Source organism: Bactrocera oleae, chromosome 6 (genome assembly GCF_042242935.1).
Source record: "Bactrocera oleae isolate idBacOlea1 chromosome 6, idBacOlea1, whole genome shotgun sequence".
Lineage (NCBI taxonomy): Eukaryota > Metazoa > Arthropoda > Insecta > Diptera > Tephritidae > Bactrocera > Bactrocera oleae.
Genome location: NC_091540.1, coordinates 57,191,549 through 57,219,515, shown reverse-complemented (window position 1 = coordinate 57,219,515; position 27,967 = coordinate 57,191,549). Strand labels below are relative to the sequence as shown.

The window sequence follows — 27,967 nt, the reverse complement described above, 5'->3', positions numbered from 1 at the left end:
ATTTTTCGAATTGACTAAAAAAATATATATTTTTTAATTTCTGTTGCTATAAAATTCTAAGCTAAAGCGTTAATTTTACCGATAGCCATAAAAACAGCGTGATCCACAAAAACAATAACAACAGCGATGTCCGTGCAATTTTTCGCACTTGTTTATGATTTTCAAGCAAATTGTTCATTTACAGCCACGTACTCGTTCTTTTCTAATATTTCTGCTTTTATAGACTTTACTTCCGTTCCAATTACAAAGCTGCATACAAACATAAATATATATCTCTACCCAATGTTTATTATGATTTTGCTCGCACGTTATTATAAACAACCAACAATTTGCCAATTAAAAAAAATATATATATATTAATTGAAAGCAAAAGGCATATTAAAGACGAAATACACCAATAATATCTAGCAGTTCACCACGCCCGTTCTACGTTTGTACTCTTCCAGCCGGCTTGGCTTGTAATTTTTGCTAATATCCCCCTCATCTATTGGGCTGAAGCGGTACCTTTTTATTTCCTATATTTCTTTAAGTCGCGGTTAATCCTCATTTGCATTGTTTCATTTTTTTGATTTTACATATTTTCCAGTTAATTTACGTAAATAAATTTATACAATTGTTCACTTTCGTCGACTGACTTTTACTTAATGACTAATTAGCGCTGAATTTCCAAGCATTTTAAAGACATAAAGACCCTTGATACTTATTAATGTCTGAAATCTTATTGCGTGCAGAAAGCGCCTTTTAGTGTCTTGGTTACTGCGAATTCCGCTAAACCTCATTAACTTTTCGTTTTTGCAGCCGAGACTAAAATAATAATTTTATCATTTAAAATATGTTTCTAATTAGTAATAAGCAATTATTATTAGCGATGGTGTTGTTGTAAGTCCCGAAAGAATAGCAAAATCCCGTAATGGGAATTTTCGTTCTCAAAAGTCTTCTAATATTCAAGACTAAATTTGAAAGTCCATTAAAACTTCGCACGCAAACCGAATTGATAAAAATTGTTTTCCTAGACTGGTAAAACCTGTTTTTATGTCCGTATGAGGTTTAATCTAAATACGCTTATTAGTGTGCCAACTTTTGTTTACGACGTGAAACGTTTGTCTGGCGGCTTTTTGTACATTAACGGTTGCCAGCTCTTTTTCACGTGAGAAGAAAAAACGGTTCTCAAACACTAAAACTAATAGCGTCTGGTCCCCACGTAACTTCTGAAACACTTTTTCGAATAACAAACTTAACATTATATAAACTCATTGCCGTGATAACGCATACTTCTAAAAGCAGATAACATCTAAGTTCATATCTTGATTTTTTAACGGCCACAAGAAATCTTTAATTAAGCCGCTATAACGCTCAACTAAAGTGACTTGATCCAGAGGGCTTGTTTTTATACCCCTTAGTCCCTTGGTTTTTGAGATATTGACCTGAAAGTTTTATGAGATATCGTTTCGAAATTTGCGATGAGTTATAAGGTAATAGAGAAATTGTTCCGATCGAATCACTATAGCATATATGTAGCTGTCATATAAACTGATAGTTTGAAATCAAGTTCTTGTAACAAATCTCTTATTTTTATAAAGGGTATTATTTTTTTTTCTAGAAAACGCCGATCTCCCATCGGAAATCTGCTTTGCTAAAAATGTGATTTTCAATGGATGATGAGATGCTAACTTTTGAGAATGTCAATCTTCAGGCGGTTGAGGCGGAATATCTTCGAATTCTCTTATTGTTCCAATTTAAAATTCGGAAGCTAGTGTGGATAAAACACAGGAATTGCACTAAATCCACCGAGTCGCTAAATCGCCCAATTAAGGGTATCATTTGGAAGCACGATGAGCCTAATGATGGCTGCGGACTCTTGCTATCTCTTTGTTTTTTTTAATTAAGCGGCCAACCCCTTGATTTCAAGAAGCTTGCTATTCCTTGCTCTTTCTATGTATAAGCAATTGTATTTTTTTCAAAGCTTTGTAAGCTTTTAAAATCGATGAAAAAATAAGTACCTTTTATATTCAGTTTTGACAGATGTTTGTCATTTAAGCCATTTACGACCACTTTTATGAGGTATTCTAATACGCTACCTTGTTCATTGCTTTGAGATGTAAACTTTTTGGCAAGAGAGCAGCGCACAACGAAGCACGACTCTAAGACTTAACAATTTGTTTTTGTTTTTCTTTTATATTTTATTATTTTTACAGAAAGGTAGAGATTAGTCGACAGTTCCTCTGCTAGAAACACTAGTCTGCACAAAGAGCATAAATTATACGAAACATAATGCGAGAAATGCGAAAGAAGGCTAAATAAGCAGTCAAATAAAGGCGACTTAGATTTAATAAATTTAATAAGAATAAAAACAAAAACACACGCATAACAAACTGCTAATACTTTCATAAGGAATTCGGTGTAAATGAGCAAACATTTATTCACTTTTTGTGGCGCTCATTACTTGCGCCATTTTCGCCGGGCGGCACAGGCGACAGAATCACAACGATATGTCAATTTGATGCTTTTAAATGGATTATTATTCATTTACATTAACTACGCGACAGCGGCGTGACATCCAGGGTGAAGAATTCGCGCGACTATACAAGTTGTCAGCAGAGACAACTAAAGAATCCAAAAAAGAAGAGAGGAACAAAAGCATGACAATGTGGCAGCAACGGTGGGAAACCTCACCCAAAGGACGGTGGACACACAGACTCATACCGGACATCCGCTCGTGGATAGACAGACGACATGGGGACCTGGATTTCCATCTTACCCAAATACTAAGTGGACATGGGTGCTTTAGAAGCTACTTGCACAGATTCCATCGGGACACTAGTCCGAACTGTCCGGCGTGTACGGAGTGCTTAGAAGACTCTGAACATGTATTATTTCACTGCCCTCGCTTTGTAAGCATAAGAGAAAAACTAAAAACTATACTTGGTGGTAGTTTTACGGTGGAAAATTTGACGACACTCATGTGTCAGTCCACTGAGAACTGGAACGCTGTCAGCGAAGCGGCAGCCTCAATCATGACAAAACTGAGACATATAGAACAGATTAGGCGTCCGTCAGTCCGTACAATAGAGGAGACTTAAATGTCTTATCCCCCCCACGAAGTAATACTTAATCAGGTGGTTCCGTGGGAGGGATATGCGGTGGGAGTAGGTTAGGTTTAGCGGATTAAAGTCCCGCACTTCGGCTTTCGATGCTTCCCCCTACTTAAAAAAAAAAAAAAAAAAAAAAAAAAAAAAAAAAAAAGCGGCGTGCAAAGTTATGCCTACGCGACACAAGAGGCTCACACACACACACACACACACACACACACACACACAAGCACTTGAATGTGTTGACTCATAATAAAATGCATAAATAAGAGCAGCAGAGCGCCAACAATGGCCGCTAGGCAAAAATTCAAAACATGCGCGCATACACAATGGCTTCGTGTAAGTGTGTGCGTGCGTACTTTCATAAAAGTTTTAGTGTGGGTGGTGGTTGTGTGGCACAAAAACAAAACCCCAAGCATTAAATAGAACCAACAGCGTGCGACAAGTGTGATGCACCAAATAGTAGTCAGGCTGGTGAATAATAACAAATAATGCGAACAACAAACACACACACACACACGCATGCGAACGAGCGCGCTGACAGTCGAAATGTCCTTTCTGTGTGCCACCGTTAACCCCTCATCAACGTGAGTGCATACGCAATTGTATGCATGTACGTATGTGTATATGTGTATAAATTAAATTTATTTCGTACATGTTGGTGATAAAGTTGCGAATTGTCGGTTGCAGCGTTTTCGTTGTCGCGCTTGGTACTTCCTATCTACATATGTATATACATATGTATGTAATATGTGCCTTCCTTTTGGGCACTATGGCCTATAGAAATATTCACGCTACTAAGTGTGCTTACTTACCACTTTTCACACCATATGTATGTCCTTGCACGCAAGTTACTGCATGGCACACTAACTTTACATGCCAATAATGCGACAAGTGCCTACTCGTTCGTCGCAACATCGAATAATGAAAGCAAAAATGTATACGCGTCCATCTATATAGTGTTATTTACTACCCACGTATGTAGGAACTTACATATACACATGTTAATAAATTGAAATACATAGCACAGTATTGTATAAGGGCACTTGGGCACATCTGTGTTCATATAAGTACAAGGTGGATCTCTTTTATCATTATTTTACTTTAGTGTTTTCTACTTCCACTACGGCAATATTGGCTGAGTCCATCGCATAGCAGCAGTTTATCAGCTTCGTAAACGGAAAATAATGCAAAACTCCCTTAATCACTTGAACTTCTGAATGCAGACGTGGTGTTCCGTAATTAAAGCGATAATGGTGAATGAGTTGTGTTTATTTACATAGCTTATAAACTCACTATAGTTCTCTCACAAGTTTTACTTCTTGTACCTAGACAGTATTGGCACTCATGGCCGTCTTTACCGCCCAAATTTGTACATTTTTTTCAACCAAGCGTTAGAGAGTAGCGAATCGGACAAACTAAAACAGTTATTCAAATAAGTATAATGATGCAATCTCGCTGGGAATTGGCCTTTAGTACCTGCGGAATTTAATTGTGCTTTATTGTTATTTACTTTCAGTCTAAAATTCCTAAAATCAATAAAACAAAAAGCAAGAAAAAACGTTAACTTTAGCGGAATAGTTTGTATGACAGCTATATGCTATAGTGGTCCGATCTGAACAATTTGTTCGGAGATTGTAGCATTGTCTATGCGAAATTTAGTGAAAAAAAAGTTTTTTCCATAGCAGGGTTTGTCTTTGAACGCTCAGTTTGTATGGCAACTATATTCTATAGTGCTTTATTATCAGTGGTTCCAACAAGTTAGCAGCTTCTTGGAGAGAAAAGAACGTGCGTAAATTTCCGATCGATATCTGAATAGTTCGCTTATATATGTACATACAGGCAAACAAAAGGAAGGCTAAATCAACTCAGTTCGTAACGCTGATCATTTATATATTTATATGTATATATTTTATAGGTTCTCCTGGGTGTTACAAAATTTGTGGCAGACCTCAAGGTATTAAAATAAAATTCTAACCTCTTCGTGCCACAAGACACATCTGACTCGTGGTAAATGGCTCTTCACCCTCAGCAAAGACTTCCTTTCCCTACACCGTCTTTAGCAGTCCAAGTATAATGACTATCTGATTTAACAGCCATAAGCTTTAACCTAATCTTAACTAAGACTAAATTCATAAATTTTACAACTTTGATAATATTTGTAAAAATGTGGCAACACTTCCCATTAATTAGCAATTTAACACTGTAGTTGAGGTTTGGGAGACAAGGGCGCCTGTTAGAACGTTTTTTTTTAAATATTTTATTTAACATTTTTGCTTGGCAATATGGTTAACAAATGTAATTATTGAACTTAATGTAATTTATTATAATTATTGTTTGCTAGTATAAGCCAAGATAACGTTAGCAGTGTGTCCATTTGATGAAGAATAGTTTTTAAACTTTTCACATTAAAATATCTTGCAAAAAATCGTAGTAAATATATGAAATAACTGCGAACTATATAAACTCCATATCTACACACAGATACCTATATATGTACAATAGAAGCTGCTATCTAGAAAAAGCATACATTTTTTATACATATTAGTATAATGTCAATTTATTGTTATTGCTGTTATTGTTCATTCATTCGATCGCATTCCATGTTGTTCGCATTCTTCATGCCAATGAACTTCTCTGATAATGAAATTATATCACTGATGGCGGCTGACTTAGTTTTGTGTGACGCCAGCAAACAAGCACGCAAGTACGCATACAAATGTACGTGTTTGCGCACACACACATATACACATATGTGTATATAATATTTGTGGTAGATACCATACTGGATTTACTTATGGGTAGTGCTTGCGAATAAAATAGCACACGCGCATCAACTTTGAACAGCAAAAACAATCTAAGCAATGACAAGTGCAAAAATTTCTTGAAGAAAGCTGAAATATTTATGCGCTCACATATTTATGTAGAACTATACACAGCATGCCAAAATTAAAAGTAAATGAAAAAGTATTCCACTTGGAATTTTATATAAATATTCATCTTGTTGGTATTGCGGTGTCCTAAGGCCTGGCTATATACTCCTGCTGCGCGTGATATAGGAGTACTTCATGGAGTATATATTAGTAATTACTCTCCCTAGTACTCTCAAATCACTACTGACTGGTGTATATTGGAAACCACTTTCGAAACTAGTTGTTATAAGCAAGCATTTGAAAAAATATAATATACCATATATAATATATATATTTATATTCATATTCAGGTTGAATTCTCTCCTGAAAAATAAAAAGATTTTCTAGCGCGTCTGTCAAGTCCACATTTTACAGTTAATCCGATCAAGAGTACTTATGTAATGATTTTGTAAAAACAAACTCGTATGGAGACACGAGTTGGACCACTGTTGCATTTCGTTGGAGTATTTTGTGGTCCACTCCAAAATTCCTGAAACAGAACACATAGCCGATTAATTTTTGCATGTGTCTATGTATGTATTATTAAGACATTTCTCAAGCGTTTGCGAATAAGTTAAGGAATTTTCGAAATCGAATTCTCTGCATAAATAAATTTAAATATCATATTTGTGGTGCAAAAAACTAAACAAAGGAATGAATATAAGTATTCAAGGGGTCTACTGAATCTCTTAAGCTTCTGCGAATATAAAACAATTAAAATAACTTTATTTAAATTTTTAGTTTATTTATTTTTCACTTACGTAGTAATGCCGCTAGTTTCCTTATGACCACCTAAAGCAATTTTATTATATCTTTTAAAATATCTCAAACCTAAAAATTATCTCAAAGCTGATTGCCGCGTTGCCTAAAGTATCAGTATTAGAAAATAAAATAAAAAACTGTCATAACTACAAAAAGAATTAAATATCTATATAATAATAAATTTTATAGACTGTTTGACAGAGTATTTTAATAATGCGGTTAATAATTATTCAGGGGTGTCGTAGAATCTGATAGTTGTCGATGTAATAAATTCAGATACTATTGGTTTGACGTTCGAAACAGTAATTGTATTGATATTGGGTGTCACAGAAACCAATTTTATCGGTTCTGTTATCAGAAACCTCTTGCTAGTCGCTGACAGATTTTAAATGTAAGTTAAGAAATTAGTTTATATTATTGTTACGATTTTATTTATTTTAATTTCTATAAAGGAAAACATAGGAATAAAACACAAAATCTTATAATTGTTAAGCTTGTGGAAAAAATTCAGATATTTTAAGCGGATTTATAAAACGTAATAAACGAAATTTAACACCCAAATGGGTCTTTATTCAATCGATAATGTGATATACCTATAGCTGTACAGTAAGCATGTATAGAAACATACTAATAAATGCAAGCAAATTTCATATGTAATACCCCTGGTGCATTAAGTGGGTTACTATGTGTGATCTTTTAATATCATCCGTTTAATAGTTGCATTGCTTTTTCTCCAATAAAATAAAAGCTAAAAAAGCGGAACTCATTGTAAACTTTAGTAGAGTTTCTGCAGTATTTTAAATTTATCAAACGCTTCCAAGTTTATTCATTTGCAAGTTTTGTCACAATAGTAAACAGCTGATTCGAATATTGGTGTTGCGTATGTTCCAAAAGACGAAAATCCAATCAGATCTGTGACGCCATTGAAAAACAGTATTAGTTTACAATTCAGAAAACTACGCAAATCTGTCTTGGATTCCACAACACCCCTGATTACCTCGTAATCCCTAAACGTATATATTTTTTACTGTGTATTGAATTGATATAAAGCTATGAACTCAACATTTTGTCTCTAAGCATCACATTTTTTTACAATGTACAGAAGTTTTCCTAATTTAATCTTAAGTTAGTGTATATTGCTCAAAAACATTCTTTGCACCGACTTCATAAAAAAAAAATCATTTTTCAACTCTATTTTGAAATCCTGTGTGTCATTTTGACCCTGTTTATAAAAAGGAATTTGATAAAGTTAAAAAAACCAAAATTTTGGATCGATAGAGAAATAATATAATAATAAAAAATGATCTAACTTCTTAAAAAAATTGAGTTTGGGCTCATAAAATATTATACATTTTTATGGCAGGTGGCAGTTGAGCCAACGCTCTGGAGGTGTATATAAAATAAAAACTACTCATATTGAAACCAAATTTCAATTTTGATTATACCTTCCAAAGTGTCAAAGCCTCTAATCAGTGCACTATTAGAAATAGATCGCCATAAGTATACACTAATCGACAAATCAGAGTATACACAATAGCTAAGGTTATAATTGAATAACCAATTTGTGTTTAATTATTAATCAGTTATCTTTCGCAGTCTTTGAGTTAGGTAATTTTATTGTTAATCTGAATTTTTCTCACAGTGAGCTGTTTGCTCGCACGTTCTTACATAATGAGCGGAAGTCAATTAATTGTGAGTGTAATGAAAATTGAAGAAAACACCTTCATTAGTTTTATCTTTAAAAATAAATAAGTAAATACTCGTACAAACGAGATAATTGATAAAAATTTCATTCACAAAGCTCACAAGTTTACACAATTTTTATACTGTTAATTACATAAAAGAGTTCGTGATATATGGCAATAGGAGTTCGGAAGTAATTATCTTGATATGAAAAACAATTAGGGTAATTTCATGAGTACTTTCTTAGAAAGAGGAATTTTAAGAAATAATTTTAATAATATTTTAAATAATAACTAATAAATTATAATCATTATAATTATTGATATATTAGTGCAAAAATCCAATTGAATTTACCTTTCGCAAATTTTCTGCGAAGTCAGTAGACACAACTAGAAAAAAATTATGTGGGATCAAAGATGTTTTTTCTCATTTTTATGCAGTTATTTAAATAGTATATTAAATATCGAGTATGTGTTGAATATATATACATATGTATCAGTAAAATATAATATATACGATATTTGTAAAACCTCAACTAACAAAGAATAACCAACAAATTTGCGGTTCTTTACTACAAAAAATAAATTTAGATTAAAAACATCCATCAATTGCAATCTTGATATTTTTTCGTTATTTTATAACTTGCTACAATTTAGCTTATTTCTTGCTTTAACTTATTCTTACACTCTTTTGCTTCAATTTCAGTACGGTCAGCGTGTACCAACTGCAGCATCGCCAAGTAATACGAACTCAAGCAGCTCATCAAATACCGGCTCACAGAGCGGAACTTTAAGTACTAGTCTGAGTAATACCAATACAAATACAACAATGGGTCCTAGTAACGGTACACAGCAACAAGGTGAACAATTGTCAAAAACAAATTTGTATATTAGAGGATTGCAACAAGGCACCACCGATAAGGATTTAGTATCTATGTGTGCACAGTAAGTATCGAATGATGATTTTAAGCGGAAGAGTTTTGTATTTTGATGCATATGAAAGTAGGATTACTCATTAGGTTGCAGCAGAATTCAATGTGCTTTGAAATTTCTTTATAGGGTCCTTCATTTTGTCATGTGTGATTAGACAGTTAATGAGAATTTTAGCAATTCAACCCCTAATTGTTCTCAACTTGCAATAAAATGGAGCAATTGACTAATTGCACAATTAGTATTGTATTTGACAGTAAATTGATGTAAATGTCCACATGCAACCCGGTTTAAGCATGTTTAATGCGTAGAGGAAAGCAATTGATTTGTAAAATAAGAATAACTGTTATTCGTTTCTTTTACCCTTCTGATTTTCTTGTAAAACTCGGTTTTAGTGTCCGTTCAAGATCAATATTAAGTTACAAACTAATAAAATTCGACTCATTTTAGTCACTCAGCAGACTTCAAACAAAATCAAAACTCCTTTGAGATAGCTATAGAGCATTAATTTATGCTGAATTAAGTAAGTTTTAACGTCAAACTGTTAGTAAATTTACGTCATAAATGTCTCAGCTAATTGCCTTCTCTAAGGGGTTACATGAGTTACCTCAAGCAAAAACGGCTTATTTTCAATAAATATATATTTTTTTTTCATATAAAAAATTAAATATTTTATTTAAACTTTTTATTATTACAAAGATACATATTTTACAAAGATTTTGGGAAATATTCAAAAGAAAATATTCAAAACTCAACTAATACGACGTTATTTGAGGCAGCCCCTCTGAAAAAGATGCCTCCGCGTTAACAGCAGAACTTCTTGCAGGATCTTCAAAGGTAGAAAGCAAAAAATACTTGTTTTAGTTAAGACCATAAACTAGGTATTGGACGAATAAAAAAAAATAGTGAAAATTGTATTTTTGTCAGATAATTTTACAAAAAAAGGGAGGAATCTTGACAACAGTCTTTGAAAACACAGTTTCGAGAATACTGCGTTTAAAGTGTTTAGTGACTATATATGTAGCTGATCTCGAGCGCACAACTTTTCAAGACTGTATCTAAAAAACTATTATTCAGATCAACTTGAGAATTTAAGACGATATTCTAGATATGTTAAAGAATTAAATAAGGCAATAAAACAAAAATCGATTTTTGAAGCCATGAAACCTATGTAACCCCATAACCTAGAGCCCTAAAAAAAGCTAATTTTGACAATTTTCTCAAGTAGTAAGCAGCAAGCAATGGCATTTCTCTATCTTTGTATTATTTCGTATTAAATACACATATATTTGAAAGAATTATATCTTGTAATTTTGACACAAAATATCGGCGGCGGGGCCAATCCATTTTCAAGAGGATCTCTAAAATCAACGGTGATACTAGGAATTCATGTTATGCGAAACAAAATAAAAAAGAGAATTAATAGTATAGAAGACTTGATACTATGGTTTTGGGTTTATATAAAATTTTACCAAACTGACAAACTTTAAAAAATGTTTAAGTTTTTGCCAAAACCAAGGAGTAATTTTAAAAAAAAAAAATGTAAATAATAAACAAATCGTACGTCATTTTCAAGGTCATATTATTACGAGGTCACGGTTCTCTTTTTAAATTAATAAGTGCAATAACTCCGAGTGCCATCGTCGTCCGATTTGAAAAATGCAGTTTCGAAAAAAACGTCAATATAAAAGTATTGATTCACCCGAACGCTTAAAGATTGCAGTTGTTTGGACAGTGGAAAAATTAATTGGAATTCAATTGAATAATTTTTTAAGGTGTACTTTGGAAAATCCGGGCCTCTTAAATATATATAGATTTACTAATATTTCGTAGTCAAAATTCCATACTTTTATGTGCATATGTGCAATTATATATTATATTTTACATTTCTATTTCATTAAAAATACAATTTAATATTTTCATTACAGATATGGAACGATTATTTCAACCAAGGCTATTTTAGATAAAACAACAAACAAATGTAAAGGTATTTTTTTTCTTCACCATTTCTCATCTTTATTATTTATGTGTGTTTTTGTTGTAAGAATCCGAAATTTGTTAAGCTCTGAAACAAAATACAAATCGAAAATTAATGTAAAAAATAACAGCTTAAACAAATTAGTTCAAATTCGTTAAAAAATAATAAAAATTAATTCGTTAAAAAAAAAAAATGATAAAGAATATAATATTTACAAAAATATTGTTAAAAAAATTTACGGCAATAATGAAAAATATTGGAGAAAAATTTTCATAAACAAACATATTACATTAAAAGAGTAGAGTTTAAAAAAAAAATTATAATAAAAAAATTTGGTAATAAACCAAAAAATGTGGAGAACTCTTAGTTATACTTACCAGAGTACATAAAAATTCATTATTGATTTTGGCATTATAAACTTATAAAATAAAACTTTCTTATATAATAAGTTATAAAATTAAAAAGTAATCAATAATATCTCTAATTAAAAATCAGACTCCATATATAACTGTTTCGAACTTTGTATTTCGTTTATAGGCTTCTTTATTCGATTTTCAACCAGATCACTCAAATTTATAGTACCATTATCGAATTATAATAAACAATGCTAATCTCTTGTGTTTTTGTTTGTTTTTCTTTTATCTCAATGAAAATTTTGTTTTTGTTTTCCTTTGTTTCAAAAAAAAAAAAACATATTGTAAAATTTTTCCACATTTTTTTCTCTTTTGGTTCAATTTCACATAAATGCTTTCTACCCACTCATAAATATTTAAAATAAATTTTATACTCATCAAACATTAAATGCACACTTTTCGAAACGGGATTTCTTTGTTTGAATCGCAATAAACATGTTGCAAAAATAAACACGCTTATCTCACGTGCCGAAAACAAAAACAAAATATTCTTTCGTTTCAGGTTATGGCTTTGTCGACTTCGAGTTGCCAGCATATGCCGAGGGTGCCGTCAAAGGTCTACAAGCTAAGGGCGTTCAAGCTCAGATGGCCAAAGTGGGTATCTGGGTGCTTCATAGGCCGGCCATTGTACGTTTGTTTGCATGCAAGTAATACTCACCCCCCACCCCCACTTCTATATAGTTGGTCTATATTTTATTTCTCTTTTATATAAACTTATATTTCCTTCTTTGGGTTTCGTTATTAATAGATACGTTTTTGTGTTTTGTTTTTGTGCGATATTCGTCGATATTTTTTAATGAGAAAAAACAGCAATAAGTCTTAATTTTTTTTGGAAAAGTTATTTATTTATAAATCTAATTTTTAGGTATTTTTCGTTTATTTTCATCTAATCTGTGAAGTTTTTTTAGTACTTTGATTTGTGTGATTTATGTTTTTTTCGCAGTACTTTAACTTCTAAGATGACTAACACAAATGATTTCTAGACCTTCGGACTTCAAACGGCTACGATAAAGCTGATTTGCTGCTATTTATCGTTCTCAGCTGAAGCTGTAAAGTCTGTCAGCATGTATTTAAACTAGTGCACAACTAGTTAATCGGGATCCAGTTCCCACAATTTCAGCTGTGCTCCATTAAGTAGGCATTAAAAAGTTCAATATTTACAAATACAGAAAAATTTGTGTATCCTGTCACAAAACTTAGATTAATGTACTATACAACTAGATCATTTTGGTCCAGTGCCCAAGTTTTCCTTTGTTCTCCACTAAGTAAAGAGTAAAAATTTAAATATTGACTAAATACTTACAAATTTGTGTATCTAATTCGTAGGCAAAACTACATTTATTTTATTAGCAGAAAGTTTAACAGGAAAAAAATCGTTAAGGGCATAATTTTGCGAATGCAAGAGTAAAGTAGCAACAATAATTATATTTGGAAAGACCTTATTATCGGGTCTGCCACAGCAATATTTGTAATGCACTCGTATCCGTTCCCGCGACAATCGGATCTCCTTCACTGGAACGAGCCAATGACTCTACACCACTATCCGTTATTATTTGGGATATCTTTTTTGCCCCTACATTTATAACAAGATATTCATATCTCGACAGAAAATGTCATTCTAGTAGGGTTCTATTTAAATTAAAAATTATATACTATAAAAACAACAACAATTATCCATATAAATATAATATATCGTTTAACGCTTGAAAGGTATTACTGCCTTCCAAAATTTCAATTTCTTTGTATGATTAATGTAATTCTTCATAAAAAATCCGCAGTGCATTCAATTTATGACCTCCGCTTGCCATAAGCATAAGTCCGACATTATATTAACGCCCATATAAAGACTATACCGTTCATTGCTCTAATTATCTCCTTCATTGCCAACAACAAATAAGCCAGCAAACACATTTATAGATTGACTACATTGTATCGCAGCGTTTTGCACAAAGCCACTTAATTGCTACGAGAAATACTCATACACACACACACATACAAAACAAGAACAAAAGCGAGCTCCACATCCTGTTGGTCGCCTGTGAGCTTTCTTCAAGCACACCACACACATATTCACTCAAACATATGTAATAAGTAATGAGTTCAAGGAACTTCCACCCCAAAAATTGATTGTCACCGCTTCCTTGGCGTAACGTTCTCTTCAGCGTCTTTAATTTTAATAGCGTTTTTATGCGCCCACAATGATGGATCATAAAAGGAAAATGGCTTTATTCGTTGTTGCACTGCAACACTCACTCCTTCAAATTTGATTGTGTGTGTGTGTGAGGTCTTCTCCACATTGTTGCAAAATATCGATGTGCATACGTTAGTAACTTAGCCAATTGCCATGGTAGTTGCTAAACAGCATTATAATTACATTTCCAGCAAATTTTCTATGAAACGAAGCATGTCCACGTCCCCTGTTCCCTGATTCGTTAAAAAGAAAACGGTTAAATTATATTGAATTTAGAAAACAATTCAGCACACTATTAGCCAGCTGTCCGAAAATAAATATAATACAATTAACGGTATTGTAGAGGTATGAATTCTTAGAAATTTTTAATAACTTTCAATATAAACCTTTTATTTTTTACGAAGAAATTCTACAAAGCATTTCCGTTTTCGCATATTAACGTGCTCAAGCGAGGTAACTTAAGCTAAATGGTTACATGTTCGTAGCAAATAAATACATTAGGTAGTTTTTCCATATATTTCCATTTAAAATTAGTTTCAATTTCATTTTAATTTTCAATTTTTCTCTTTAATTTTTTAAATATATTTTCTTAGTTCATATTTGTAGTGCTCCCAAAATCCTATGACCTTAAATATTAGTAATAGAAACCAAAAACATACTTGAAACAAATGTAGTTGAATCATTAGTGAAATTTTCAAATAGACATTATTGGTACATGTATATTATACTTGTATGTATGTTACTATGTTACTCTATTTTTATTTTTTGTATAAATAGTTCTCATGTTTTTCGTTACAGCTGTTAATTAGCGTAAAATTTAAATTTTATATATACCTATATACTCGTACATAAATAGCGTATCCATGTTATGAAAACTATATTCGAGCTTATGAATGTATGTATGTAGCTGTAGTTTGAGTAAGCTTTAGAAGATTCAATACAATAATAGAGGGGCAGAGAGAGGCAGAATTTTGCGAAAACCCGTAAAATCGTAGAAAATTGTCGGGTAATAATTAATGCAAGAAATAAAGCTTTCACCAAAGCTTTCATTAGCTATGTACAAAATAATATACTTCAAATAATAAGCTTTCGTTTTTAATGACTTCATAACAAATAAAGTGAAAGCTTTTACCCAAAGCTTTCATTACATTCATAAAAGAAATAATGTACTTCAAAGAATAAACTTTCTTTTTTTAATGATTTTTTTAAAAATAAGTTATAAGCTTTCACAAAAGCTTTCTTTATTTTTATACCGAATAATATACTTCAAGGGATAAACCACCTTTTTTAATGATTTTATTACAAATACATTAAAAGCTTTCATTAACTTATGGCGGAAAGCATATCATACATCAAAATGAAAGCTTGCAGAGCTCATATCTAATATGTAATTTCTGAGTATGTGTGATATGCAGCAGTTAATAATTTATAAGACATATTAAAATCTACAAAGTTTTAATCCTTAAACTACCACCATTACATTTGTGTTTATTTTTTAGTATGCGATCTAGTAAAAAATTACCGAAATTTAGTGTTAACTAAAATCAGTTAATATTTCTGCTAATCTAACACTCTTTCACTGCCTCTCTCTCAATATCTTAACTTCGTATTTGATCTTCCGAAGCAAGTCACACTCTTTCAATATTATAATTATAAAAATTTGTATAAAAAATATAAAACTGCAGTATTAACTTTCTCTAATGATTCCTTTAGCAGTAAAGAAACAAAACTAATTTAGAAGTTTGTGCTCCGGAATGTAGGTAACTGAGTACCATTGTTAATTGAAACCTAAAACGAACCAACTAATGTTTGAATTATATATAAGTACTTAGTAAGTTAATTATTTATGTATTTTTATATAAATTTATGGTACAAAAGTTTTTAGCGTAAATTTCTAGAAAATCAGTTAAACAACTAGTATTTATTTAAAATGTAATTTTAGTGAAAGCGTTGACTTTAAAGAGAGAGTATTTAGTATACTATGAGTAGTTTTTTTAGGAATAAATTAAAATAGAATTTTCAGTTATTCATCATACAGCACACACGACATTAAATTGAGCATGATAGGGCGAAAATCACACAGAGTTGAATTTGTAAGGTTCATATTTTCTAATAATTCTCAACTGCTTTATGATTTTAAAGCAAATAATAAAGAATAAATATTATAAATATTTATAAAAGTTTCTATGTTAAAGTGCAAAATAAGTTCATAGGGCATAAATAAAAAAAATGATATTTTAAATCTAACTGGAATCCGGTCTTAAAGTTGATGTGCGTTACTCACATTTGACTCTCAATGTCTCTGAATGACGAGAAGTTATTCATGATTTAGGGCAAAATTATTATAATTAATTATATGAAGTTAGGGAAAGACTTATTGTTGTTTTTATTGCTATAGAAAATAAAAAAATAAAAATATTTTTTACAAACATCTGCAAAACCAACTGTGTAAATAAACTTCCTAAACTATTGTAAAGAAAAGACAAGAGTATTGAAGCGGGGAATCATACATCATCTTTTACATACAATCACAATAACATTTACCTTAAAAATATGACAATAAATAAACATAAAATTAGCGAAACGGAACATATTGGAACGTAGTTATCTCCACATGACCAAAATACTACCTATACAAAGAAACCATTTACACATTCATCTCTTTTTTGTATAGAATTAAATAGAGTTTACATAGTTAGTTATAATTTTAATGAGTACTTAAATATTTTGCAAAAAAAATTAGTAACGTTCTAATGATTTATTTAATTGCGACTAATACTGACATATCTAAATTTCAATTTGGAAAGTGTAAAACTTCATAAACAGAATGTATAATAATTAGACCAAAAACATAATAGAGAGTACAGAATTGAAAAAATAATCCTCTAAGCTTCAAATAGTAATTTTTTAACTCAAAAAACATAATGTTCTCACTAATAATGTTTAATATTAGCAGAGACTACGGATTTGAAGAATTTATCTTTTAACTCTCAAATAGTAATATTTAATCTCAGAAGAGACTACAGAATTAGAGAAATAATCTTCTAACCCTCAAATACGAGTCGACATTATTAATCGAGGGAAAGACTACAGAACAGCAGCAAGAATCTAAAGCTCATTTCACACAAAATTGTATATGGGAAAAGCTATTGCGCCTGTTTATGAAGTCAACAACTCTAAAAAAACACTTGAATCTTTCGACTACTTATTCATAATTTAACATGCCACGGAAAAAAAGTATAATTGATACATAATGTAATTAACATTTAATAGTTTCTAGTACTAAGTTGTACAAATAGACTTCTTTTTTTAAACCATTAAACCAACCATACTAGACCATTTTTTAATAATGTGAATTACATACGTAATAGTAAGATTTAAGCGACAATTATTTAACGTTTAGTAATTGCGTAAATAACCCCTTTTTATAATTAGAATATATTTTTCCGATTAGTCCAGAGAATAAAAATCATTTCAAATAGTAAAAGCTACTACTGCGCCGGCCTTATAAACCCAAAACTATTAAAATTTATTAAAAGTATTATACTTGTATTATCAACTCGTAGACATAATTATATACATATTTACGTATATTAATTCCTATTATATTTGTCACTAAAAACTACTAAGAAACTAAGATTATAAATCAAATAATTTAAGCTTATGGTTTGTCTATAGAAAATGCAATAAAAATATTTGGAAAAAAATTCATTCAAAAAGTAGTTATAAAAACAATAAGACTTATAAAAGAGTTGTGATAAATAGTTTGATATTTAGTATGTATATATACTGGCGGACAAAACCCTACATACACACCCTGTTTTCGTGGTTCTGAAAGTACAACCTTTTAGAAAAATTTGCTGATACTGTTATATATACATTATATACACAGTATAGTACTAGAGCCATATTTACAACTAAAAATAAGATTTTCCTCTTCAAAATAATATCAAGCTTATTAATGGTTCACAGTTCTCGATATACATACATACACGTATGGCACAAAAATATTGTTAGATCCTTAATGTCTACAATAAGAATTCAAATAATATTGTGATATTAAATTAATAAAGAATGATGAGACGCTGGAATATTATCTTTGCTAATGTTCAGCTTTAATTGGTTGAGACGTGATATTTTCCATGACTTTCTAATTTATCAAATCCACTTAGTTGCTGGATATGTTTTTTTCATATGTATGGACAAGAGCTTCAAGTATTTGGTCTAAATTCAACTCAAATGAACAAACCATAAGCTTTTATAATATTAAATATTTTGTAACTAACATTGATTAAGATTATGTGAGGATATATCAAAAGTGTGTGTATATTAACTCATGAAAGTTAAAATATTTAAATTTGTTGCATAAAACGATCTGACCTAACCCCAAAGAGTTAACTTCAAAAAGTATAAAGAGCTTAAAACTTCTTTGAAAATATGCATAAGTATCCAAACATATCTCAAACTTCTCTTCTGCATTCGATTTACGTTTTTCAAAATCGTTCGGGTCAACTTATTCTGAAAACCAATTTGCTTTGACCTATCATGGTCGTGAATAGTATTTAAACACCTAACCATAAGTAACCTCAAATCAAGTCAAAAATATTGGCTGTTATTTTAGTTGCTCTTTCAATTATTAGCAACGCAGTTCTTAGTAGACATCTTAAAGAGAACGTGTTTCAAATACTATTATATGATGAACGTAACTAAGATTTCTACAAACTGAACGTTTCATACAGTATAATGAAAGGTCTTTTACTCTAGCAGTCTTCTATTCGCCATAACTCAACTACAAAGTAAAAGGCGTTACTCATTAAATTGGTATAACCACTATCATCAATGCTAGCAAGTTTTGTTTTACACATTTAGACTAGTTTTACTATTGCGAATGGCTTTTATGACAAATTTTTGTCAAAAATGAATATACATACATTTTTTTTTATTTAAAACCTAATACTTGAAATAGAGTATAGTTTTATAAGAAAACATAAGCCTTGAAGTTAAGTGCTTATGGCGAAAAGATGAACTTATAATCCAAGGAAAAAAAAAACATTCGGCAGCGTATATTATAGCATAGGGTTGCAACGCAAGTGCTACCAGTTTGTTTGAACAACTGATTTAGTTGGTTAGATTCACTACTCTCTAATGTTTGGCGAATCGAAGACAGCCATTTTAACCTACTGCCTTATTAGTCCACTAAATCAACCGATAAATATGTAACTCCTCCGATGTTATCAGAGTCCTTAAATAGTTGCGGAGAAATGTTGTTAAATTGCATTCACGAGTGACAAGTTTGAAAAAATCGATCAATAATATCAATGAAAGCGCAATTTCATGGAAACCATTAGTTTTCGAGAAAACAACTTTACCTCATAGTAGAAATAGAAAAATCTGAGAGTTTTGTAATGAGCTCATCGATTTTTGCAATAATATTAAATGAAGTAAATTATTGAAATTATTTTTTTTATTAATTTAATTAAAAGGGAAACACAAACACACACTTTTGATATAAAATATGTACATAAATAATTACTAAATAGACTACTCTTTAAGTATTTGAATAGGTTATATAAGTAATGTCATTTACGTACACTAACAAAATGAACTCACATTGAAGACCAGCATTACACTGGCATATTTAACACACATATACAGATGCATACGCATATACATACATACAAACATATATATAACTAGGTATTTACATGCATACAAATTGAATACAATATCACACATACTTACATACATACATACACATACATACTTACATTTACACGCTTTTCCAAAAATATGAGCCCAAAAATGAAATTTAACTAACCAAAAACTGTTCTATTTCCAAATATTTCTTCATCTAATGCTCGTGTAATGCAACGTCTAAACCAAAAAATTTACGAAAACTGCGGCGTTCGAAAATAATAACAACTTCAACAATCCACAACAACAACACAAAAATGCACCAAAAACTCGCATCAAAACACTACACTTTTTTTGAAACAACAAAAACAACACTGAACTAATATATGCCATTATCAACATGAAAAAATATAACCACACTTGCAACATACAAACACACATACATTACGCTCGATATGCTTTGTACGTTTTACTTTTGTGTGGCACTGTAAACGCAAAAAAAAAACAAAAATTTAATTAAAAAATTAAACAAATTCAACGAAATATTCGTATACTCATCACATTTCAACATTTTTATACGAACACACCCACAAATACACACGCACGCACATAATTTTCAACACGCGATCCTTACAATTATGATGGAAATTCACGAAACAGCAACAAGAACAGGATCCAACAAATTTGTACATTGCAAATTTGCCACCACATTTCAAAGAGACGGACTTGGAGAATATGCTTTCAAAATATGGGCAAGTTGTGTCCACTCGCATATTGCGCGATCAGCAGATGAACTCAAAAGGTAAACTCTCTTGACAGAATCTAAACTGTAGCATCATCCAAAATTAATTTCACACCAAATAATCTCGTAATTTTCCTTAGGTGTTGGTTTTGCACGCATGGAGAGTCGCGAGAAGTGTGAGCAAATCATACAGATATTCAATGGTAATACAATACAGGGTGCCAAAGATCCACTTTTGGTTAAATTCGCCGATGGTGGTCCAAAAAAGAAGAATCTCTATAAGAATCCTGATCCAAATGCGCGAACGTGGCGTGATCCCACCGAAGGGATGCCGGTCACTTATGATCCGACTATGCAACAGAATGGTGTTAGTGTTAATGTTGGCACACCAATCGGCGTGCCGTATTCACGTTTTAGTGCACCACCGGTTAGTAGCTATCCAATGACAACTGGATCACAATGGATACCCGGTTATATGATGACACAACAAATACCACAAGTTGAGGATCAAGTAAGTAAAATATCAAAAAAAAATTTTACCTCATCGAATCAGTATACGATTTCAATTCTTCCGCTGTGGTCGGAGTGGAATCGTGTGTGGAACGGTGTAAATGTATAAATTTAAAGAATACAGACCGGGTGTGTTCTGAAATACACATTTCTTTTAAAACTCATGTCTTAAGTTAGGGAAACGCTATAATACTTCTTAAACTAATGACTTAAAAAATATAAAATCTAATTTTAAGTAAACAAACTACACAAAGCTTTCGGACCTGTTTTAAGTACCCAGAGACGTCCAGTCCAAACGCATATCCAAACAATTTGAAGCATTAATAAAGACATGATTTACTCTGTGCGACTTATAATCTTATATACACTCGTCCAAGTCATCTTGGAAATACACAGATTAGTAAATTAGACTTACTTTTCTTCCTCAGCACTTTCATTGCGTTTTGTTCAGTTCAATTGATACGGTACAAAGCTACGCTTTGATGACATTACATAACTAAGGAAGATATATTATATATACAGTATTGTCCTGCTTAACAGCATCTTTCAATTTCCTTTGACATTCTGCATCTACATTCACCGTTCCCACGACAGTCGGATCTAAATAACCGGAACGGAATCTAATTTTTACCCAGCCAAGGACTATCAACTCAGCACCATTTTAAGAAATTACTATAGGAATGTTTTCTGCCGCTACAACAACAATAATAGAACATATGTTCATGAAGTTGTTTATTTTCGTTTTCTGAATGATTTTCGGCGCCTCTTAATAGTTAACCCCTTCGATAAATATACTGTAAAATGATGAATGTCCACAGTTATTTTAAGAATAGCATTCCAAACCAAGACAAACAGCAAGAGAGACTTGCGAAAGTAGTGTTAAATAGTTTATTAAACATGTTTTCGAATTTAAAAATTAAATTGTATATGAACACTCGCGACATAACATAGGCTACTGGGTCGATCTTCGAAATCGCTCTTCCTCCAGAGAACCCGATGAGCGTAGTTGATACTAGGCACTCGTGCTAGCGAAAAAAAATAACGCGATATTGATCCACATTAGAATTGCTAGTAAAGTATGTCTCAAAATGAGAGACATATAAATTAAAGGTTAAATTTTTGACTGAAAAACTCATAACTAGTTTAGTAGAGTTTTTAGGCGAATACTTGCAGTACTTGTAGTCTCCGAGTACTATCGTCTCTCTGTTTGATAGTGACCAGCCTGAGCCTCTAAACCAAACTGATCGATCAAAATCAAGTTGTATCGAAGCTTGTTTATTTGTAAAGGGTATTATAGCTACGATTAATTTTTCAATATAATAAAGTAATTTACTTGCAATCATTCAAAATCTCTAATATATTGTAATATCTTCTCTCACATAGTACATACAAATGGCTGCTGCCCCACAATTGGGTGTCGCATCTTACAAACCAGACGCTGTAAATCAGGTGCAACCACGCGGTATCTCGATGATGGTCAGTGGTGATCCGTCTGTGCCATATGGACCAATGGTGCCACAATTAGCCACATTGCAAATTGGCAATTCCGTAAGTATAAACAAAAATTTTAATAATAAGTGAATTTGAGTGAGTAGAAATTTTAAGTAGACTAACATTTTACAGAAACTGCACTCATTTTTGTAATATGTCCGTTAAGACCCGTTCAGTCAGACACTCGCATACATGTATTGACTTATTATAAAAGCGATTAAAAATCCACATTCATCCACTGAGCACAAGTGACTTATGGCATTACAGCAATTGCTGAGCATTATCACAATCAAATTTTTTTCGAAGCACAAATTAATTTTTTGTTGTGTCACAATGTTTACCAACCATTCTATTGTATGTGTGTGTAATTACACGTTTGGTTCAAATTCAATTACAACAACACAATTTCATATAACAGCACAATTTTTTTATGAGATTTTATTTCAAGTTTTACATATCTATTTTTTGTGTTTCTTTTTTTACAATTTTTGGGTAAAACTTTTGCCGAAAATGAAAGTTTCTTATTTATTTATTTTTTTTTTTTTTCATTTTTTAAAAACAAGAAAATTTTTTATTACATATAATACTGAATTTATAATATATACACCTGAAATAGCAAAAATTGCATCATCCACCATGTCCTCTATCCATTTCCGTACACAAATTTTGTATATAAAATAATTGAAAATGAAATTCTAAATCAAAAATTTCTATACATCTTTATCATCATCATCATCATGATCATGATCATCATCATCGTTCTGGCCATAATTAAGTGAATATTAACCGTTAAATATGAAATTTGTTTTTCTTTCTTTATTTGATTTTTTTATAGAATTTCTCTCCATCATTACAGTATATTAGTCCAACTTATCCATATTATGCACAACCAACAATTATTCCAACAATGCCAATGACAGATTCCGAACAGGCTAGCACAGCTGCATCACCCGATGAGGCATATACACAGTATCCACATCCAGCCGCTCCCAAATAGGTCATCGCGAGGTGAGTGCGTGTGACTTACAAACCAAACAAAAACAAAAAAAAATTACGTGCACATTTTTAAAAGTGCCTAAAATGAAAAAAATTCTAAATTTACCGTATTAATATTTTTTAATTTTTTATTATTTATTCTTTTATTTGCCAATAGTTTTATAGTTAAAATTAGTTACTAAATTCATAGTTTGTACAATTAAAACGCGTTTAACACATACTTTGCACTTTCACGAACAAAAAGTTAGTTGAATCTTTTTAATTTTTTTTTTTTTTTTAGTTTACTTGAACAATTTGCATTGCTGACGTTACTTTAGTAAGCTTTTTGCGTGAGACGAAAAAATAGCAATTTTAATTGGCTAAAAACTGTATAGTGTATTGTGATTTGTTGCATGTCAGCTAGCTGATAGCGTACTTTCACCTTCCCATTTCCTGTTACTTGTCATCCTAACCTATTGCTGAATTGCGTTGCTTATAATATTACGAAAAAATCATCAACACCACATGAGATACATATGTATATATATACGAGAGCGATCTGACAATGACTTAGTCTAACCCTTCGATAGTGCCACTCTCGCTAGAGATTTAATCTCGTCTAGTTTTTGCCGAAGCGAACTCTTAGTTTTGTTTTAAGCGCATGTTAAAGAGAGCCGCCTGGTCGAGTCGTTTTGTAAACGCCGACGAAACATGGATCCACTGGTATACACCAGATGTCTACGGAAATTCGAAACAGTAGACTTTACCCGGCAAACCTGCTCCGAAGAAGGCGAAAACTGTAATATCCACCGAAAAGAGAATGACTACCATTTTCTGAGGTAAAATGTCCAAAAAAAGCCCTATTTGACAAATAAAAATGGACTTTTCCACCGGCTCACACCTCCGCTGTCACCATAACCAAATTGGTAGAACTAGGCTATGAACTGCTGCCCCGTTCACCATATGCTCTAGTTTGATACAACTTCTTTTGATTTCCAAACGTAAAAATTATTTGCTGGGCAGAAATTTGAGAATGAAGAGGCCGCCACGAAAGCCCACTTTGCAGACCCGCAGAAACGATTTTTTCGGCCAGTATAAAGAAGTTCGACAATCGCTGACTTAAAAGAAGACTATGTTAAGAAATGTTTTTCTTTAGTATGATGAATAATTATTGGTTTACCCTCGTATATGTATATTTATGGCGTTTTTAGTACAATGCTTAACGAATTATTATATGTTCTTATTTTTTTCGTTTTTCATTTCATTTCAACTTTTATATTATATCATTTTCATAAAAGCTTTGCAGTTTTGCCAACGTTAATTCAAAAACCAGCTTTATTAAAGGAAACATTCTTGCACTTGCACTCACCCATACACACATACATTGTTGCTTTGTCTTATTTCACAAACACGTAGCGCGCTAATTTTTGTGTAATTATTTTCTGACACATATTCTTAGCGATTTTTTATGATTATTATTATTTTATTTCAAAAGCATATTTGCCGTACATTATAAATATAGTCATTTTTCTCACCTGTCTTACAATGCAAACAGTACCTTCAAAAATGCATACACATACACACACGCTGATACCCGTTATTTCCACACCACATACTTTTTATTTCATTTACTCTTTACCATATGCTCTTTGTCGTCATCTATTTTTTTCTATGAGCTGTGCTGTGCTTTATTGCTGCCTGCCGCCTGCTTGTGCTTGCCTTCTTTGCTTGTCTGTTTGTGCTTATCTGCTCAGAAATGCTTGTGCATAGCTTCATATTCACATACATTCATACATACACATACATATGCATTTATACGCCCTCAATCATCAGCCGAGCACTCAGTTTTCTATTCATACATCATATTTTATTCGTCTACGCCACTGATTCATTTCGAGCATTCCATCATCTGCCTCAGCTTAGTTTATAAAGATCGCATCGTCATTGGTATTTTTTTTTTTGCTGTTGTTGTATTTTTACTTTGCTTGTTTGTTAAGTTTTGCGGAGGTTATGCTGCACGGTAGTGTTTGACGGTCATTACTATCATTATGCATATTATCCTGCGTGTCCTTCACACCTTTTCGGCACGTCACCATTACGGCAGCATCACACAAAACAACGCTAACGTCGGTTAACAGTGTGTCCTTGGTGGCGTGGGCGTTCATCTCATTTGCCGTTTCATATATGAATATGCTGCACATACGTTTATATTATATTAGTGCTTTGTAAATATTGTACTATTAGACCTATATATGTGCTTTGCGTATGATATGCGTATATGCCTTCACTATTAAGACGTGCGTAGCGCGTGGTTTATGCCATCATAATTTTAGTGCTATATACATATTAGTTTTTTGTTTTAATTTTGTGCAAACTATTTATTATAGGTATATGTAAGTATTTATTGTACTTCATATTCATTTATATGTTAGAAATTAAATCTACGAAAATTCTTCAATTTTTAAATATAAAAAACCTTCTTTTACTTCACGTTATTTTGCTAGAATACGAGGATATATTATACTTGAAGTCTCATAAAATGATTGGGCGATATATTGAAGAAGAAAGAGTCCCAAAAATTTTAACTTTGACAATTTATTCTGGGAAAAGATATCCATTCCCTCTCTTTTAGACTTTATTTACGCGTTTGATTCAATGAAAAAAACTAAATTGAGTCTTGATTGAATCAACTGACTTACCTTTTTCAAGCGAGTATCTACTGACAACAGTGATTCTAGAAAGTCATGCTATCTGAGGCTAAATAAAACAAAAAGATCTTAATCCACAAGAGACTTGCTAGTACGTACTCCGTACAGGGATGTTTTTTGCTTTTCATACATTTCTCACAAAATGGCGAACTTGTAGAAAATATTAAACTTGTTTACCTAAAAAACTAGCTGTAAATAGTTTATAAAGAACAGCTGTAATAATAACAAAAAATTGTACAACATGTATTAGATAATATTACTGTGAATCTACAGTTGAAATATCACTTGGATACGTGGATAGTCTCCAAATACCAATTTCATTCGATTTGAAAAATGCAGTTTAAAAAAAAACTCGTTTAACTAAAGCAGTCTTAACACATACGGCGTGTTGGACAAATTGGACAGAGAATTTTCGCTGCCTATCAATCAAATACTGTTTAAGGCTCTAAAGTGTATTTTAATCCAAAAAAGTTTTTCAAAATCAAATCTTAATGATAATACCACGTTATATGATGAAGCGAGTAGGAAATATAGCAAGGATTAAATACTGGAATAAAGTCTATGTAGAGAAATTTAGAAACTGCGACATATTTGTCACTAGAAAAAAAGTATAGACAATTTTTAAAGAAGCACTACTAAAGGGCGTTTAACCTTGAGTAGAATACTGTCAAAGTTGTATGGCATTTCATCCCATCGTTCTCAAGCTATTGGGTTTAAAGTGGCGCTATCACTGCTTACAATGGAAAAAAGTGGCTTTCGTGTTTTGATAAAACATTGTTTTCTGATGGGGATATTCAACGGTCAAATGATGAACTCCGTTCAGGAAGAGCACAAGAGGCAGCAACACTTTTTCATAAACACCCTCAACGTCTATTTCTTTTTTTTTTCGGAATAAAAAAGTGGCAGTTACAACAATTACATTAATTTAGATGGTGATTATGTTGTAGCCATATTTTCATTCAAAATCAATAAAAAATATTAAACGTTTAAATAAAAAAGTTTTCCATACAAAAACTTAATTTTTACCGATAAGTTTGTATGGCAGCTATATACTATAGTGATCCGATATCAGCAGTTCCAAAAATTAGCAGCTTCTGGGCTTTCCTCACCCGTGTGCCAAACTTCAGCGATATCTTTATATACATAGACAGACAGACAGACATAGCTTAATCGACTCAGCTCGTCATGCTGATGATTTACAAGTATATGTATAGTTTATAGGGTCCACGTTTCTTGCTGGGTGCTAAAAATTTCGTGGCAAACTTAATATATCCTAGTCTGAGTATAAAAGCATCCATTTTTATATTTATACTTATTTAGTAAAAAGTTCGTTCCGTTTTTATTAAGGAGATGGCGTTATTGTCCATAGTACTAGTGTTACGTGTCGCATCATGTCATACTATACGGCGCTGAAAACGTGTTTATTCGCGCTAAAAGTTTGTCCTTGACAGTTTTTCGATTGATTGACTCAGTACGTTGTGAGCGCTCGTCAAAGATGGACACCAGCAAAGAGAAAATTCGGGAGCTCGGATGGGAGGTCCTAATGCACCCACCCTATAGTCCGGACCTGGCACCAAGTGATTACCATATTTTCCTGTCCATGGCGAACGCGCTTAATGGTGAGAAGTTGGCCTCAAGAGAGGCCTGTGAAAATTAGCTCTCCGAGTTTTTTGCCAATAGGGACGCAGCCTTCTACGAGAGGCGTATAATGAGGTTGGCGAAAAAAACGGCGCTGATTTGACTTAAATCGGACAAATGTACACAAAGTTATCATCTTTTGAAAATTCAATAAAAAACCGAACGAACTTTTTACTTTACCTAATATAAAACATATCGATAATTTCATGATCCGTTATATAAATCATTACCTTAAAATGTTTCCAATTTTGAAAAAAAAAATTACACAAATTGTATTCCGAAGCCTAATAGTAATAATACAAGTATTACTTA

General features: G+C 31.9%; 1 protein-coding gene across 8 annotated transcripts in view; it reads left to right on the top strand.

The window, feature by feature from the left end:
- The window catches only part of shep (alan shepard), a 509,138-nt gene that overhangs the window by 470,745 nt on the left and 10,426 nt on the right, over nucleotides 1–27,967 (top strand). For 4 of the 8 annotated variants that reach the window (XM_014231725.3, XM_036359931.2, XM_070111808.1 and 1 more), the window contains 7 exons: nucleotides 9,152–9,390; nucleotides 11,304–11,362; nucleotides 12,269–12,393; nucleotides 20,252–20,393; nucleotides 20,474–20,844; nucleotides 22,227–22,391; nucleotides 23,170–23,342. In XM_014231725.3, coding sequence (XP_014087200.1) covers nucleotides 9,152–9,390; nucleotides 11,304–11,362; nucleotides 12,269–12,393; nucleotides 20,252–20,393; nucleotides 20,474–20,844; nucleotides 22,227–22,391; nucleotides 23,170–23,331 — 1,263 coding nt within the window. In that variant the 3' untranslated portion in view covers nucleotides 23,332–23,342. The remainder of the gene's footprint in view (nucleotides 1–9,151; nucleotides 9,391–11,303; nucleotides 11,363–12,268; nucleotides 12,394–20,251; nucleotides 20,394–20,473; nucleotides 20,845–22,226; nucleotides 22,392–23,169; nucleotides 23,343–27,967) is intronic. The other 4 variants (XM_036359980.2, XM_036359949.2, XM_036359943.2 and 1 more) reach the window with 4 other exon arrangements.